General features: G+C 38.1%; 1 protein-coding gene and 1 pseudogene across 1 annotated transcript; both read right to left on the minus strand.

Moving 5' to 3' along the window:
• Positions 1–1,639: 1,639 nt before the first annotated feature.
• Positions 1,640–6,342, minus strand: LOC102967092 (annotated as a pseudogene).
• A 3,752-nt stretch (positions 6,343–10,094) lies between these two features.
• TFPI2 (tissue factor pathway inhibitor 2) lies at positions 10,095–13,796 on the minus strand. The gene is made up of 5 exons (XM_007076700.3): positions 13,395–13,796; positions 12,893–13,075; positions 12,071–12,250; positions 10,682–10,852; positions 10,095–10,315 (listed from the first exon to the last, which is right to left on the minus strand). Exons 1-5 carry the CDS (start codon positions 13,480–13,482, stop codon positions 10,233–10,235), a joined length of 705 nt encoding a protein of 234 aa, XP_007076762.2. The 5' UTR covers positions 13,483–13,796; the 3' UTR covers positions 10,095–10,232.
• Between the last annotated feature and the right edge of the window lie 2,290 nt (positions 13,797–16,086).

The following is a 16,086-nucleotide window of genomic DNA, read 5'->3' on the forward strand; positions in this document are numbered from 1 at the left end:
CTATTCTTTAGGGAGTACTTAAATATGTTCAATTTGTAGTTAATTTTCTAGTTCTTTGAGATGGTATATTGGAAGATTGATTCTCAACTTCTTTTTCAGTATACTAATTTAGAGCTAAGAATTTCCCTTTGGCCACCACTTTAACTGCTTCTTGGAATTTTTGTCATGTCACATTTTTTTCATTCAATTTAAAACATAGTTCATTGTGATTTCTTTTTTGACACATGTGCTATATAACTGTGTATTTAATTTCTAAACACTTCGAGATTTTCCAATAATCTTATATTAATTTCTAGTTACCTATTATTACCTATTATATTACTGAGATGGTTGAGTTTAAGTCAACCATCTTGCCATTGTTTTCTAATTGTTTCATCTTTGTTTCTTCATTTATCTTTTCTGGTCTTTCTTTTATTTATTTCTGGTCATTGTTTTATTTTTTTATTCCATTCATTACTCTATTAGCTTTTAGCTATATATATTTTGTTATTATTTCACTGATTATTCTTAAAGTCACTGTATGAGTTCTACATGGTAAGTTGTAATACTTCCCAAAGCATACAAGAAACAAAAATAGTTTAATTCCATTAATCAAAACACCTTTGATGCCATCAATTTCATATATTTTAAATGTAAGCTTTTATATGCATAAGATATAATACTCAATGCTTTTAAACAGAATGTTCATTTATAGTTTTTTTCCTTTACTGGAAACAACAAACTTTATAGGAAACTGAAAAAAGGAGCAGAGTGAGAATTACTTATGAAAGACAAAAAGCACATATACAATTGTATCTTCAAGAATTTTAACAGGGGGGTGCCTGGGTGGCTCACTCGGTTGACGTTGGACTTCAGCTCAGGCCATGATCACACAGTTCATGGGTTCTAGCCCCGCATCTGGCTCTGTGCTGAGAGCTCAGAGCCTGGAGCCTGCTTCCAGTTCTGTGTCTCCTTCTCTCTCTGCCCCTCCCCACTCATGTTCTGTCTCTGTTTCTCTCTCAAAAATAAATAAACATTGGGACGCCTGGGTGGCGCAGTCGGTTAAGCGTCCGGCTTCAGCCAGGTCACGATCTTGCGGTCCGTGAGTTCGAGCCCCGCGTCGGGCTCTGGGCTGATGGCTCGGAGCCTGGAGCCTGTTTCCGATTCTGTGTCTCCCTCTCTCTCTGCCCCTCCCCCGTTCATGCTCTGTCTCTCTCTGTCCCAAAAATAAATAAAAAATGTTGAAAAAAAATTTTTTTTAATAAAAAAAAAAATAAATAAATAAACATAAAAAAATTTTTTTAAGAATTTTAGTGGAACATGATACCCATCAAATTAAGATATCCACATTCTCTAACAAAAATAAACTAATCTGGGAAAGGGCAGCATGAAAATATTCTGATGCAGTGTTGCCCAAGAGAATTTTCTGTGATGATAATACTAGCCACATGAATACTCACAACATAACTAATGTAATTGAGGAACTGAATTTTTAATATAAACAGTCACATGTGGCTAACAGTTACCAACAGAGCAGCACCATTCTAATGCTTCATGGGTCAAAACCAGTGGTTTCTCTGGAGCCCTTCTCTAATCACTGCTGAAAAGTGTAGAGGGTTGGGAGTGGAGAGAAAGGAAAGCTCTTTACAGATCTGTTTAGCTACTTAAACAAGTTCTGAAACTCCACAGCTCTCCAAAGCTGAGGGTAAGGAAAGGACTCTGGGGGAGACCTAAGTATGCCCTTGAACTCTTGGCTAATGCTGACAGGAGTCAAAGGCCTAGGATTTGGCTCACTCAGATGGGAAGAGGCTTGGGCCGTCTGCATGGAAATCATCACTGTGGGACTGACAGGGAGGTGGGGATGCTCATTTCCAACAGGGTTTCCAGGGCTACAAGAGAATTTAGATGTGAAGGAAGGAACTGAGGGCCCTTTCTGGCCACCTGCAGGCTGGTTGGGCTCTTTCTTTTGGGGGATTAAGGTCTTGTTCTTGCTCTTGAACACTTTGCTGCGATCCAGCTTGTTCATGAAGGAGTTGGTTTCTTCTGTGAGCTGGTTTGTGTTGTAGGTGATGGGTTTATAAATGTTGAACCATTGCTTGACTTGTGGGATGCCATAGCTGGTGAAGTCATACTGCCACTGTGGCAGGCCCAGGTACATGAGGAGCAGGACATAGTAAGCGGTAAAGGTATCTGTGAGAAAATGCGAGTATAGGGGAGCCTGGGTGGCTCAGTCAGTTGGGCATCCACCTCTGGTTCAGGTCATGATCCAGCAGTTCTTGGGTTCAAGCCCCCATTGGGCTACAGCTTGGAGCCTAGAGACTGTTTCAGTTCTGTGTCTCCCTCTCACGCTCTGCCCCTCCCCAACTCTCTCTGTCTCTCTCTCTCTCAAGAATACACATTAAAAAAAAAAAAATTAAAAAAGAAAATGCCTATATAACTCTCTATCTAGTAGCCAAATTTCAGCATCTTGTGCTATTGCTGGCTTCCGTCTTTTGTAGGCAAGGCAAACCTTCCCTTCCCATTGCAAGGATCCAACTCAATATCACACTGTAAGAATCAAAGTGAGGCTTCTCTGGACATTCTCACTGGCTTCAAGTGCATCAATCCTCCAGGCCTGCCAAGGTTGGTGCATTAGGGAGTGAATGCATGGAAGACTGGTTGAGTCAAGTTGGCTTGGAGATGCTGTTAGGTGCCATGCTGCCCACTGGAATGGTGTGCTCGTCCAGCCATGTGGCAGCCACTGATCATCAGGAAAAAATTTCTTCACATCCTCAGGTAGCATGCAGTTATTATTTTGTTCCCATGGAGAAACCCATATGATGTTCAGCAGGTGACTTTCCTATGATAGTAGCGTCTGTCACACCTGGGGGTGACTCTAGGCTTCAAGTGATCCCCCACAGCAGCTTCTCCAGGTGTGGCTTCCTGTGGCCTGAGGGCGGCGTCTCCAACACAGCTATGTGTCCCAGCTCCGCACTGTGAGAGCAGCAGCAGAGATGGGCTCATTTATAGTTTTTGATGTTTACATCTTCTAGTGTTCTCATTCCATTTTGCAGTTATGTGCTTCCATCTGGAATCATTTTCCTTCAGAATTCCCAATAATGTTACTTGTAGTGCAAATCTGCTGGCAGCAAATCCTCTCAGCTGTGTTTAACTGTAAACATCTTTACTTATCCTTCGATTCTGAAGGATTTTTTGCTGGATATAGAATATTGGTTTGCAGGGTTTGTTTGTTTTTCTTTAGCACTTTAAAATGTTAATCTGTCATTTTCTGACTTCCATAATTTCTGTGGAAATGTCAATCATCAGCCTTTTTGATGCTCATTTGGAGGTATTATCTCTGTTTTTCTAGGTATATGAAGATTGTCAGTTTGTTTTTAGCATTCAGAAGTTGGACTGTGATGTGCTTAGTTGGTTTTGTTTGTTTTGTTTTATTTTCTATGTGGGGTACACAGAGCTTCTTGAATGTATAGTCATGTCTTTAATTAGTTTGGGGAAATTCCTAGCCAATATTTCTTCCAATATTTCTTTTTATATGCAATATAATACTTCTTATAATACATAAAACCTTTCTTATCTCTTTGTTCAAATGTTACTGTTTTACTAAGGAAGTAGCACATGATCTGGGCTTTGGCACAAACATCATACTTCCTGCTTTCTTGTAATGAGGCTACATAATCAATTTAAAAGTTGAGAAAGTGCTAAATTAACCCAGATTTCTGACATTTTATGCAATAATGTAACATCATAATCCAACAGGCAAAGGGAAAATAAAACAACATCACTGTTTACACAAATTGGAAGAAGGTATCTCTATATTATATAACTAACAAGGAATTCTTACCCAGAATGCATAAAAAATATGTTAATTATAAAAGACACAAAGTGAAATGGAAAAATGGGAAAAGAGTATAAAGAGGCAATTTATAGAAGAATAGCCAATAAAATGTGAAAAAATAATTTTCAATCCCATTACTAATCAGAAAACAAAAATGAAAACAGTAATGAGGTATAACTTCTCACTTATATGAATGTCAATAAAGACATCACTGATGCACAATGTTGCAAAAAACTTGAAGAAATATAAATTTGTATACATTGCTGGCTACAAGTATTTGGAGAGCAATTTGGCAAAATTTAGTAGGTTGAATGAACTTGTCTTTGACAATTTCACTTTTATGCACATATATGTGTGTAATGAGATATGTATATAAATATTCATTATTGTTTATAATAACCAAAATTTGGGAATAAAGTAAATATCCATCAACAGGGAAATGAACACACCGTGCTATATTTATGTAATGGAATACTATAGAGTAGTAAAAATAAATGAAGCAGATCTTCATGAAACAAAATGGATTTAGAGGGTATATCCTCTAAAATGCATGTATGTAATGTAAAATTGTATGATGACAATTTTATATTGTATGTAAAAATGCATGATGACAATGGATATATATGGTGTGATACCATATGAGTAATTTTAAAGCACATAGAACAATACTTCATGTTGCTATGAGTTATTATATTTATAATACAAGCATTAAAATATGCAGAGAATTGTGGCACCTTAATGGCTCAGGTGGTTAAGTATCTGACTTTGGCTCTGGTCATGATCTCGTGGTTCATGAGTTTGAGCCCAGCATTGGGCTTTGTGCTGACAGCTCAGAGCCTGGAACCTGCTTCAGATTCTGTGTCTCCCTCTCTCTGCCCCTCCCCCACTCGTGCTCTGTCTCTCAAAAAATAACTAAACATTAAAAAAATTAAAAAGAAATATGCAGAGAATGTATGCACTCCAATATCAGGAGAGCAGTTACTTCTCATGAAAGAGGAAAATAGGATGAGGTGCATTTTGAATCTTGAGCTCCATTAAAATAGAAAAAGCTCCTGAAACAAATCTGACATCTTTTCTAAACTGGGTCAATTATACTAGTTTTCTGTAATTTTCTGTACAGTTGAAACCTTTCATGATTAAAATTAAATTGTAAAATTTAAGCTCTATTTTTATGTTAAAAACTTTGAGCTGAGTTTAAAGGAAGTATTAACCTTTAATGAAAGAAAATGTATAAAATTTGTAAAGGTTCAACCTTAGTAATAATCCTGGAAATGCCAATTAAAATAATGATGAGATATAATTTTATTATGACAAAGAAGTGAATTTATTTTTCTGTTCGTTTAAAACCCAGTGTGTTCGGCATTTGCATACATTCTTAGATTCTTAGATGGAGATAAACTGATAGAACTTTGTAGTGTAATTTGTCAGCATATACTGAGAGCATTAACATGTTCATACCTCTTGACTAAGTTACTTCCACTTCAAGGGAACAGAAGAGTGGTTGTTAATTACTTAGTGATGAAATTTTGGATTATTTTTATTCTTATCTTTGTAGATACTTTTAATTTTCTAAATAGTATACAGTGAGTATAATAACATATTTTAAAATCAAAATATAACCTATTAGTTTTGCATGAAAAACTTGAACACCCTAACAACAAAAATCCTAGGAAAATAACTAAATGCTATCTTAGTGCAACTAGGAAGTTGTATTAGATATAGCGAAGCCACAGGACAAATGATTAAACCTGGTTGAGGTAACTCAAGGAATGCCGCCAATAAGAAGATTCAGCTTACCAAGTGGTTAGTAAAGAGGGAAGGCTATTCATTTCAAAGAAAACAAAAACTTAAACTGAGGCATACAATAGTGTTCCTCAAAGTGTGGCACAAGTGTACCTTCTAATCATCTGGAGTCATTGTCTGTCATGTACATCTTTGCTAACTCAAACCCACTAAATCAAAACCCCCGGTCATTGGGCATAGGAGCCTGCTGTATAACTGGCTCCCTGGATGGTTCTCATGTGCAAAATTCGTTAATTACATTACCAAAAAAGCCAAAGCAATATCACATTCTTTGGAAACTGAACATAATTTAGTGCAACTGAATTGTAGCTTACTGGTGATGTTGGAATGGGGGAGATACATCTGGAGAGGAAGGTCATGGCCCACTTTTAAGAAGCCTTAAATGACACACTAGGGGCTTGGGCAGTTAACATGAAGATTCAACAGCATCTTCATGGCATCAGCCATGGCATCAGTGTGGATGATGGATAGGGAGCAGACAGGCAGGGAGGAAATTTGGGAAAATGTTTTAATTTTCCTGGAATAAGATAAGCAGCATTAGAATAGACTTGAACAGATATACTTGGTTACCAATTGAATACTGAGTGAAGACAAAATAATTTTGGATGGTTCCAATGCCCACGTTTGCTTGCCTTCATTCTAGGCTTAAAATACCTAGACGAAGAATCTCTTAAAACTACAAACTCCACTTTTCCACCTTTCCTTATTTTTATCACAAGACCCATATTTTACTGGAGCCACTATTACAATACAGGAACAGATACTCCAAAGAACATGATGGAGTTACATCATTAGCTAAATGTCTACGAGACTGTTGGCAGAGATAGCATGTATATCTAGAGATGCTGTGATCCAGGCAGTTTTAAAGGCTCCACTGCAGTTTGTATGGTTAAACATGTGACAGTGTGTGTGCATAGAGCAGGAATGAGTGGCGGTCCAGAGTAATTTTTTTTTTCAATAAAAGACTATGTTATTTAAAGCCAGCCTGTTCTATTTTGTGTCTTTTTGTACCTAGAACGAGACATTCCTTTTAATCAGGCTGTCTGGTGAAACCACAGCAGTGACTTGTCTTCAGGCTGTGGCGAGAAGGAATTTCACTTAGACTGCAGGATGACCTACAACAGCTTTATATACTTCTTCATTAAAATAAAATGGCAGAGGTTTTGGCATATTAGAAAATTGTTTTCAAAATTCCTACCCAAGCTGGACAGAAAGCTGCAGCTGTAGCTGAATGTAGGCTGAGCCATCTCCTGAGGGCTTTGGCTGCAGGGGACTTAAAGGCAGCAAATACCAAATCAAGCTTCCCTGCAGCACTTGGAATCCCCAGAATTCCCAAAGGTTCTGTACATAAGATCCTCAGAGTACATAAGACCCTTTTGCTCTGATCATTCTCAAAAACCACCAAGAGTAGTCACAAATACAGGTCTTATTCCACCAAAAACCTTTTAATGACATGCTGCATCCCATATAAAAGCTATAAAAGCATTGGCTCCTCCTCTCACTCCTTTTAAAAAGTTCATTGGTTTGTTGGAAAACGTAAGGTATTTTTCCTGTAGAGTGGCCAACATTATGGATTTGGCTGGTTGACTTCCCCTGGTTTCTTCCAACTTGTTCCTTTATCCCCAATATTGCCTCATGAATGATAGATCTACAGGTTTGATTAACTTCAGGTTCAATTTTTTTTTCTTTCTTCAAGATTTCTTCATGGGGAGGAGGTGTGTGCTGCTTCATCATATCAAGAAGCAAAGAATGTCTGTTGCCACTGAAATTATCCGTGGATTCAGAGACATAAGCCTAATTCCTCTATCAACCTTTTGAGCCACAGCTTCGGCATCCACAGATGATCATTACCCAGATGCATACTTTCATTAGAGGTATCTTCTAACATCTTCATGCATGTATAAGGTGAGATTCTTCTATGAATAACTTTTATACACTATTTAGTTTCCCGGTGGTATAAATTTAAGGATAAATAAAAAAGGATAAATACTTTATTCTTTCTGTTAACTTATCAGTTTTCAAAGTAATGGGAGAGTGCCCTAGCAGTCTCCAAATGTGACCAAGGAGGCGTGCACGTGTGTGTAATTATTAATTCATTTTTATATATTTATATATATTGTGGTCATTATTTGTTTTGATGTTCATATTGCCTTATTTTAGATCATTGAAAGGCCCTTGTTGTTACCCTCCTGTTTTTATGATATGATTCATTAGTCTTCTTTTTAAATGGTTTTTAATGTTTCTTTTATTTTTGGGAGAGAGAGAGACAGAGTGTGAGGGAGGGAGGAATAGAGAGAGAGGGATTCACAGAATCCAATGCAGGCTCCAGTCTCTGAGCTGTCAGCACAGAGCCCCATGTGGGGCTCAAACCCACACACTGTGAGATCATGACCTGAGCCAAAGTTGGATGCTTAACCAACTGAGCCACCGAGGTGCCCCTGATTCATTAGTCTTTGATAGCTTCCTCGCTATCTGGAATAAGATGGCCTAAATTCATCTTACATATTTCCAGTTCTAGACCTGGAGTTGGTGATTTCTCCTCAGAACCCTGGTAGGTGTACTTACTGCCACTGGATTATCATTGCTTCAAGGACTTTTAAATGGAAAACACTTTTATTTTTTTAAAAGAGAAAATATACTTTCGATTCATACTAATATTTGTAATTCCAATTTAAAAGTTAAAGGCTTTTTCTTAATTTCTTAATTTCATACTTCTGTCTTTTTCTCTTAACACTGAAAATCTTGACTTCTAAAGAAATATATTTTCTATATATGATAGGTTCAAAATAACAGTACCAATATTGCTAATGACTACTAATCTGCATTTTCAGATTTCTTCGGAATTTATATGACCCTTAGATTATAGCCTTTAAAAGACATATAGTCAAAATACTGGCTTTGAAAGTCACCGGAAACAATTACATATTCTTTGTATAGTTATGCCACCATCTGATATTCATTTGGGTTCAATTGTTTTAGTTTATTTCTAATTGCAGAAGGAATGCTTTCTATTCTTTTTAATTTTGGTTTTAAATTATGCAGTGTTTGCGTGGTATAAGATCAAAACTATATAATATCTCCATACCTGTCCCATCCTCTGTTTCCTCCTTCCTGGTATAGGCAACTATTTTTAATATCCTTATGTCCTCTGTGATGTGTATATTTTATTCATATTGTTCTAGACACTGTTTTTTAAATGTATTCTGAGGATAACATGATACCCATATATAGATATTTTGCTCATTTTTCATCCATAATTTCTTCAACCAATCCCCTATTGATGATTATCTGGTTTGTTTCCAGTTTTCAGTTGTTCCGAATAATACATCAATGAATGTCCTCAGGCTTATACCATTTTGTACTTTTCTCACAATACCTTTGGGATAGATTTGTTTGTTTTGATTTTATTTGAGTGAGAGAGAGAGAGAGAGAGGCAGAGGGAGAGAGAGAAAGAAAGAAGAGAGAGAGAGAGAGAGAGAGAGAGAGAGAATCTTAAGCAGGCCCCATGCTCAGCGCAGAGCCTGATAAGGGGTTTGATCCCATGACCCTGGGATCATGACCTGAGCTGAAATCAAGAGTGGGATGATCAACTGTGACCCCTGGGTCACCCAGGTGCCCCTGGGCTAGAATTTTAAAAGAGGAATTGTTCAAGCAAAGGGCAAATGCATTTATAATTTTTCTAGATTAGGGGAATACTTTTAAACATATTAATCTTGCCATGAAAATGTAGGAATTAAAAAAAAGTCATTACAGAAAAAAGAAAAAACTGTTTAACTGGAATGATCATATTTATCAAGAATATTTCATTAGTGGAACTTAAATTATTAAATTCATGCATGCTCTCTGGTTTAATATAAATAAACACCTTGAACAGTTAAAAATTTTTAACAATTTTAGTGGTCTCCAGTTTATTATATCTTAGGAAGTAAGGTAACGATAGAATATTAAAAGCCATCTATTCTATATGTATAAACATATATATACATGTGAATGGGGATGATGGATGGAAACACAGTTAAAGAGAGAATTTTATACCCAGAAGAAAACATTTCTGATTTTAATAAATTTGCAAACTTTTTATTCGGTCAAAAAAGTTATTTTATTATCTTTTAAATGACACAATAGAAATAGAGGTTAATCATGTCTACCTAACAGCACTTGTAATATTTTTCTCAAGTGTTGATAAATCCGCAAGTTTGTTTCCTTGGACTTAAAATATAATTCAACTTTTAAATGCAAAATGAAATGTATTTGCTGGTCCTTTTTATGATAATATGTATTAAGACAACATGATTATACTGTCTTATGCTTTTCAATTGCTATCACCTTCTGATTTCAGGAAGAACAACCCCAAGAACTGGGTGAGTCATATTTGCTTTTATATCTTACGCACAGTAAGAATTCAACCTCATATAGGTGAACGGTAAATTAAAAATAATTGATTCACATTTGAATAGCAGCTGGTTATGTATAAAAATATACAAAAAAGTAACCTGTAGCAATAAAAACTGGCGAGTAAATCATTAATGATTCATTTACCCATGTTATCATATTATTATTCAGATATAACCGTAAAGGCAGTAGCATTCACAAAATGAAATATAGAAAAAAAAAGTTAAAATTGCCTCTTCCAAATCTTCAGCCGTTTGTTAGCAAAGAAAAGTTTTGGCATCTTCTTATTCTTTTCCTTCTTCAAAGCTAAAGTCAACAAAGTAAAAATAAATATCATATATCTCCAGCCCATACACTCACTTTAAATCAACAGTGCCGACATGCTTACCAGCTCACCTCAACTGTTTTTAATGATTATAAAGTCAGTTTTACTCACTACCCATTCAAGTTAGTAACTTTCTACCTTTAAAATGCAAGGATACAACTACTGTCTATTGTAGCTAGACAGCATTAGCATTTGACAAAACTGACCAGTACTAAAATGCTATTTATGTAGAAGTAGTCTTGAAATGTCAATATGCTATTAGGAAAATGGATACATAAAAATATAAATTTGCTTATAAATTATTTATAAAATTAGTTTAAAAATGGAATGAAGAAAAAAATCACTACCTTTTACACAAACATGTTTGCAGTCCTTCATGTTAATAAAGTTATTCTCATTCCCTCCACAGCCAGTATAGGTGAAGGCCTCACAAGCTTTGTGTCTCGGATTAAAATAATAGCGAGTCACGTTAGCCGAGCAGAGTCCTTCATCTTTTGGACTATAGCAAAATGATGGACCTTTATAAAAAGAGAAAATAAAATTAGAAATGCAGTAATACCAGAATTAATAAGCTGTGATTACTGAAGTAACTGAAGAAAATCTAATCCCATAGAAGCTTCATTCTGAATCCAAAATATCATACTAAACCATTTAAAAAGTGTGTCTCAATTTTCAAGAAAGCTTACATGCTATACTTTGCTAAATCTAAAATTTTCATAAACTGGAGAGAATTTCTTACGAAGCTATGTCGTTGTATCAATTGAACGTGTAAAAAAATTGAACCCAAAGAACAGATATGGTCTGTAGAAATGGGCTATGTTTCAAGGGCTGATATATGTCATGCTTTTAGTAAAGTTTCTTGTGTTGGTAGGTTTATTTTAAATATTTTTATCAGCTCTCCTTCCACTAGTAATCAAGAATGCATGTATCTATTTCCCAAGTAGCCACTGGAACATTTACATTTACACAAAAAATTTAAGGAAATACCAGCAACCACCATCTGTCCATTAACTCAAGATTTTACATTTTGAACACAGCAAATAGCTATAGAGCTCCCTCAAATCTCTGCCAAAGCAAGTTTTCCTTGTTTGTTAAGTTTGTATATATTTGTGTATGTCTGCTATGCTGAGGGAAAATGCTTATATTGTCTCTCTCTAGAAAAATGCTGCCCTAGTAACACATCATTTTTAGGGAGTGAGGGGGTGAGGATGTAGGTAAGAACAAAGAAGGGGAACAAAGAAGGATAGAGATCTCTTTGTCCTGCAATTTGCAGTTACTAAAGGATACAGAAATCTAGCCAAAAACTTTAGATAGAAATTTTCGAGTTTCACCATCTTAAGTCTGTATATATTCCACTGTCTCCTATAATAAGTGATTCCAAACCTGAGGTCATGACATTCAGAATACTGTAATTTTTATGTGTAAATTAAGTAGTAAGAAATAGTTCTAAAGAAACAATCCAGAAGAGGAAGCAAAAACTAAAATCATGCATGGCTTTGTGACTTTCCAGCCCTGAGAACTTGGCAAGTCATGAACTTCTGGTAGCCTGTCCTCTCATATGTAAAAATGGGAATAATTCTACTTCCTCACAGGGCAATTGTGTGAAGATCGATATCATACTATATGTGAAATCACCAGAACACAAGCCATGTGAATTCCACATCAAATTGTTGATTTTTTACTCCTAAAGTCTTAATAAAGAAACGAAATAGAAACACCATAAAAGTAGTATTTACTTTTTTTTGGTGCACAGAAGCCCATACAGGTAGCCTCATCTGGGAACCTGTTCTCATTGCTGTGACACCTGCCAGATAGGAATTTTTCACATGTCATGGAACTGAGATTGAAGAAATACTCTTCTCTGGGCTCTCCACACTGCCCCTCACTGACTTCCAACCTGCAAATTTTGGGAACTTCTAGGAAAAGGAGGGCATAAAACAGTGTTAGTCAAAAATTATCTTAGTATTACATCAAAACTTTACTATATTTTCAGAAACAACTGGGGAGAAAACAGCATCACATTTAGTACTGGGATAGTAAATCCCCAAGAGACTTTTCATTAATCCAGTTATTTTAGCTTTTTTTTTTTTTTTTTTTTTTTTTTTTTTGTAACAGTGGCTCCAGACCCGAGTCAGCCAAATGTAGTGGAAATTCTCTGTTCTCACAGGGTGTTCTGATTTTTCTACACATGAAGTTAATTAAACTTATTCACACGGATGGGTATTTTTGGCTTACTTCCCTGAATCGCAAAGTCCCATGTTCTGTTACTGGCCTTAACAGATACAATAAATATAATTAAAGTAAAATAGAAAACATTATCATGAATCTCCACGATATCCCTGTACTAAGCCAAAACATGTTTGGGCATCCAGGGACAAAAGGAAAATTTATAGTTAGCTAAATCATACTTTAATAATAAAATCCAGTGGAAGTATTTCAGATTGATGGATGATCGACATGAGGAAACAGTGTCTTCAAGGAGGCATAAAATTAAATTACCACCAGCCCTTCCCTGCAAGGAGCGCGCAAGAGTTCTGAGCTTGCGTGCGAAAACTTACTCTCTATCCTCCAGCAAGCTTCGTCGCAGGCCTCCCAAGTTTCGAAATTGTTGTCGTTGCCCTCGCAGCCTCCGTACATGAACTTGCGGCAGCTCTGTGTGTACCTGTCGTAGTAGTAACTGGGGATCCGGGCCCGGCAGGGCCCTTCGTCAGGGGGCAGGAGGCAGATCTCCGCATTGTTTCCTACAGGAGGGTCAAAAGGAGAGCCTGAGAGAGGGAAGGTCAGCCACGTCTCCTGTCTCCCGGGAAGGTAGAGGCTTCCCGGGGGAGTTCCGTTCCGAGCAGCAGGGGAGTTTGCAGGAGAGAAAGTACAAACTTCGGCGGGAGTGCCTCTTCCCACGGCTCTAGACTCCCGAGCGGCAGGGGCCCGGGGAAATCCGGGTGGAGAGGGTGGGTTCTGGGGGCCCCGGGTGGGTTCTGGGGGCCCCACTGCCGCAGCGCCCTCACTGCCTACCTCAGCAGAAGCCCGGCGCAAAGAGGGGGGTCCCAGACCAGCCCATACCTGGTGCCTCCTGAACACCATCTCCCAGCACGGTTCCCATCAGGAGCAATGGCAGAAGTAACAGCCCGAGAGGTCCAGTAGGCTCCATGGTGTCCGGTTCAATTGGCCCTCGGGGCGAGGCGTTCCTTGAAAGTCCCGTTGGAAAAGGGTGCACAGAGTCCAGCCTCTAGGCCGCCTGGGTGCCGACGTGCTGGGTGCTTGCTTTATGTAGTAGGGTGAGCCTCCTCCGACCCCGGACGGGGCGGAGCGTGCCTATGCGGAGCCTGGAAGGGAGGCTGATTCATGCCCTACTGGGCTGTGTGACCCGCCACAGCAGGGCGCTGGAAAGTGTGCGGGGGAGAGGAATTCCCCACCAGGTTGAACCTGCCTCTCCCAAACTTTCTCTCGCGGCCTGGCGGGGGTGGCCAGATGTGGCGTAGTGTCAGTGATGGGAAGTCGGCAAGCTAGAGGGAAATGACCTGGGGGTGATTGCACAAGGTTCCAACTTGCAGCATCACCCTGAAGCCTGAGTCCATGTTCTGAAAGCTCGAAATCCAAGTACTGCAAGGGCAGAAAGACAGTGTGAAATTCTTTGGGCTGAGGGGAGCCTGGCTCATTGCAATAGATTCCTTCATTAGATTAGAAATTTGAGTATGTATATTTATTTACATTTATATGTATGTACACATTTCAATCAAGATCTAATCTCCATTTAATAAAAGGCTCATAATATCTCAAGTGTACAGCACTATTCCAAATCAAGAATTCGAACATTTACAGCACTCCAGAGCATTCTCTCATACCCTTTCCCAGTCAGTCCTTCCCATCCCAGGCAGGGGCAACCACTTCTGATCCCCAGACATCCGTTTTGCCTGTTCTTGAATCACATGCAAATGGAATCCTAAAGTATGTACTTTATAAAGTTTTGTACTTCTTTGGCTCCACTACTGTTTTTTTTTTTTTTCAATATATGAAATTTATTGTCAAATTGGTTTCCATACAACACCCAGTGCTCATCCCAAAAGGTGCCCTCCTCAATACCCATCACCCACCCTCCCCTCCCTCCCACCCCCCATCAACCCTCAGTTTGTTCTCAGTTTTTAACAGTCTCTTATGCTTTGGCTCTCTCCCACTCTAACCTCTTTTTTTTTTTTTCCTTCCCCTCCCCCATGGGTTTCTGTTAAGTTTCTCAGGATCCACATATGAGTGAAAACATATGGTATCTGTCTTACTCTGCCTGACTTATTTCACTTAGCATAACACTCTCCAATTCCATCCACGTTGCTACAAAAGGCCATATTTCGTTCTTTCTCATTGCCATGTAGTACTCCATTGAAGACACACCATGTCATTGATAGTTCATTCCTTTTAAATGCTGAGTCCATTCTTCCAATGTTTGAATATATTACAGATGTCCTGTTAGTGGACATTTGTGTTGTTTCTAGTTTGGGACTGTTAGGAATAAAGCTACTTTGTGTGCACACACAGCTTTTATTACTCTCGGGTAAAATATTTATGAATGTTAAAAACTGCCACTTTTCCAAATTGATTATACCATTTTATACCCCCCCCCCCGCCCCCGAGCCACGTGTAAGTATTGTAGCTATGTTTTTTGAGCTGGAACATCAAAGTCCAAAGAGAAGTGGGCTTAGGGGATCACAGATTCGCCCCTTCCTGTACATTTCCTAATTGTCAGTGCATCTTTATTAAAGTTCACTGCTCCTTTAACATGTCAGCCCCAGTCTAACCTTTTATTTACACAAAACAAATTATTCACGTTCGGTTTTCACATAAAACGTTAAAGATATTTTTGGAGAATATTTTAATGGGTTCTCTTGATGAATGTGTCTTCCCTTCCTCCCCTTTTTCCTCTTGTTGTATTTAATATTTTCAAGAGAATAATTATTCCTGGCTTCTCCTGAGGGTCTGGACGGAGTTTACGGGAGTTCTCTTCCAAGTTTCTGAGAAACACTATGCTCACACTTAACAGTCTGGGACATTTTGCACACTATATCCCTCGTGCCAGTTTTCATTTATCCTGATGTCACAGCATAGGATCATATTCTTAAGAAAACTAGCCTCTTCTGGAAATATTCAGTGTTACTGATGCTGTCAGATTACCAAATATCTGTGATTAAGACTGACAGTCCAAGATATAAAGATAAATGTTTAACAACCAGCTCTCAGGAAGGGGAATACCGGGGGTGGGGAAGAGGGAGGTGGTGTTTTTGGTGTGTATAGTTTACTGATTTCCATGGTATAAATGCTCCCATCATGGCCAGTTTCAGGCTACCAGAGTTGGAAATAGATAGGTACAGTCAACCCACCAGAGCCAGCGTGAACTGGCTTTAGCACACCAACTACTGAAATAGCCAGCTGGTTTGGGAAAGACACATTCCTAGGAGAAGCAGATTAGACCCTCTCTGTACCTCTCAAATGTTAATAGGAGAGGGAACTTTTACCAAACAGCCAGTATCACATTCAGGGGAAAATTCAACTTCAAATTTATCTATTTTCATTCTTCTGAGTATGATTACATATATCTTACACGTGGACTAAACTAAATTAGACTGATTCAAACTTGTCATTCAGCAATGGCTGTTGTCATGTCTGTTCTTTGTTCTCAGGTGTTGGTACTTTTTGATCATCTTTTGCTTCATATAAAATGAGGAATCTTTTGGATTAGGGCAGATTGTTTTGGGAAATTGCATGC

This window comes from Panthera tigris, chromosome A2 (genome assembly GCF_018350195.1).
Source record: "Panthera tigris isolate Pti1 chromosome A2, P.tigris_Pti1_mat1.1, whole genome shotgun sequence".
Lineage (NCBI taxonomy): Eukaryota > Metazoa > Chordata > Mammalia > Carnivora > Felidae > Panthera > Panthera tigris.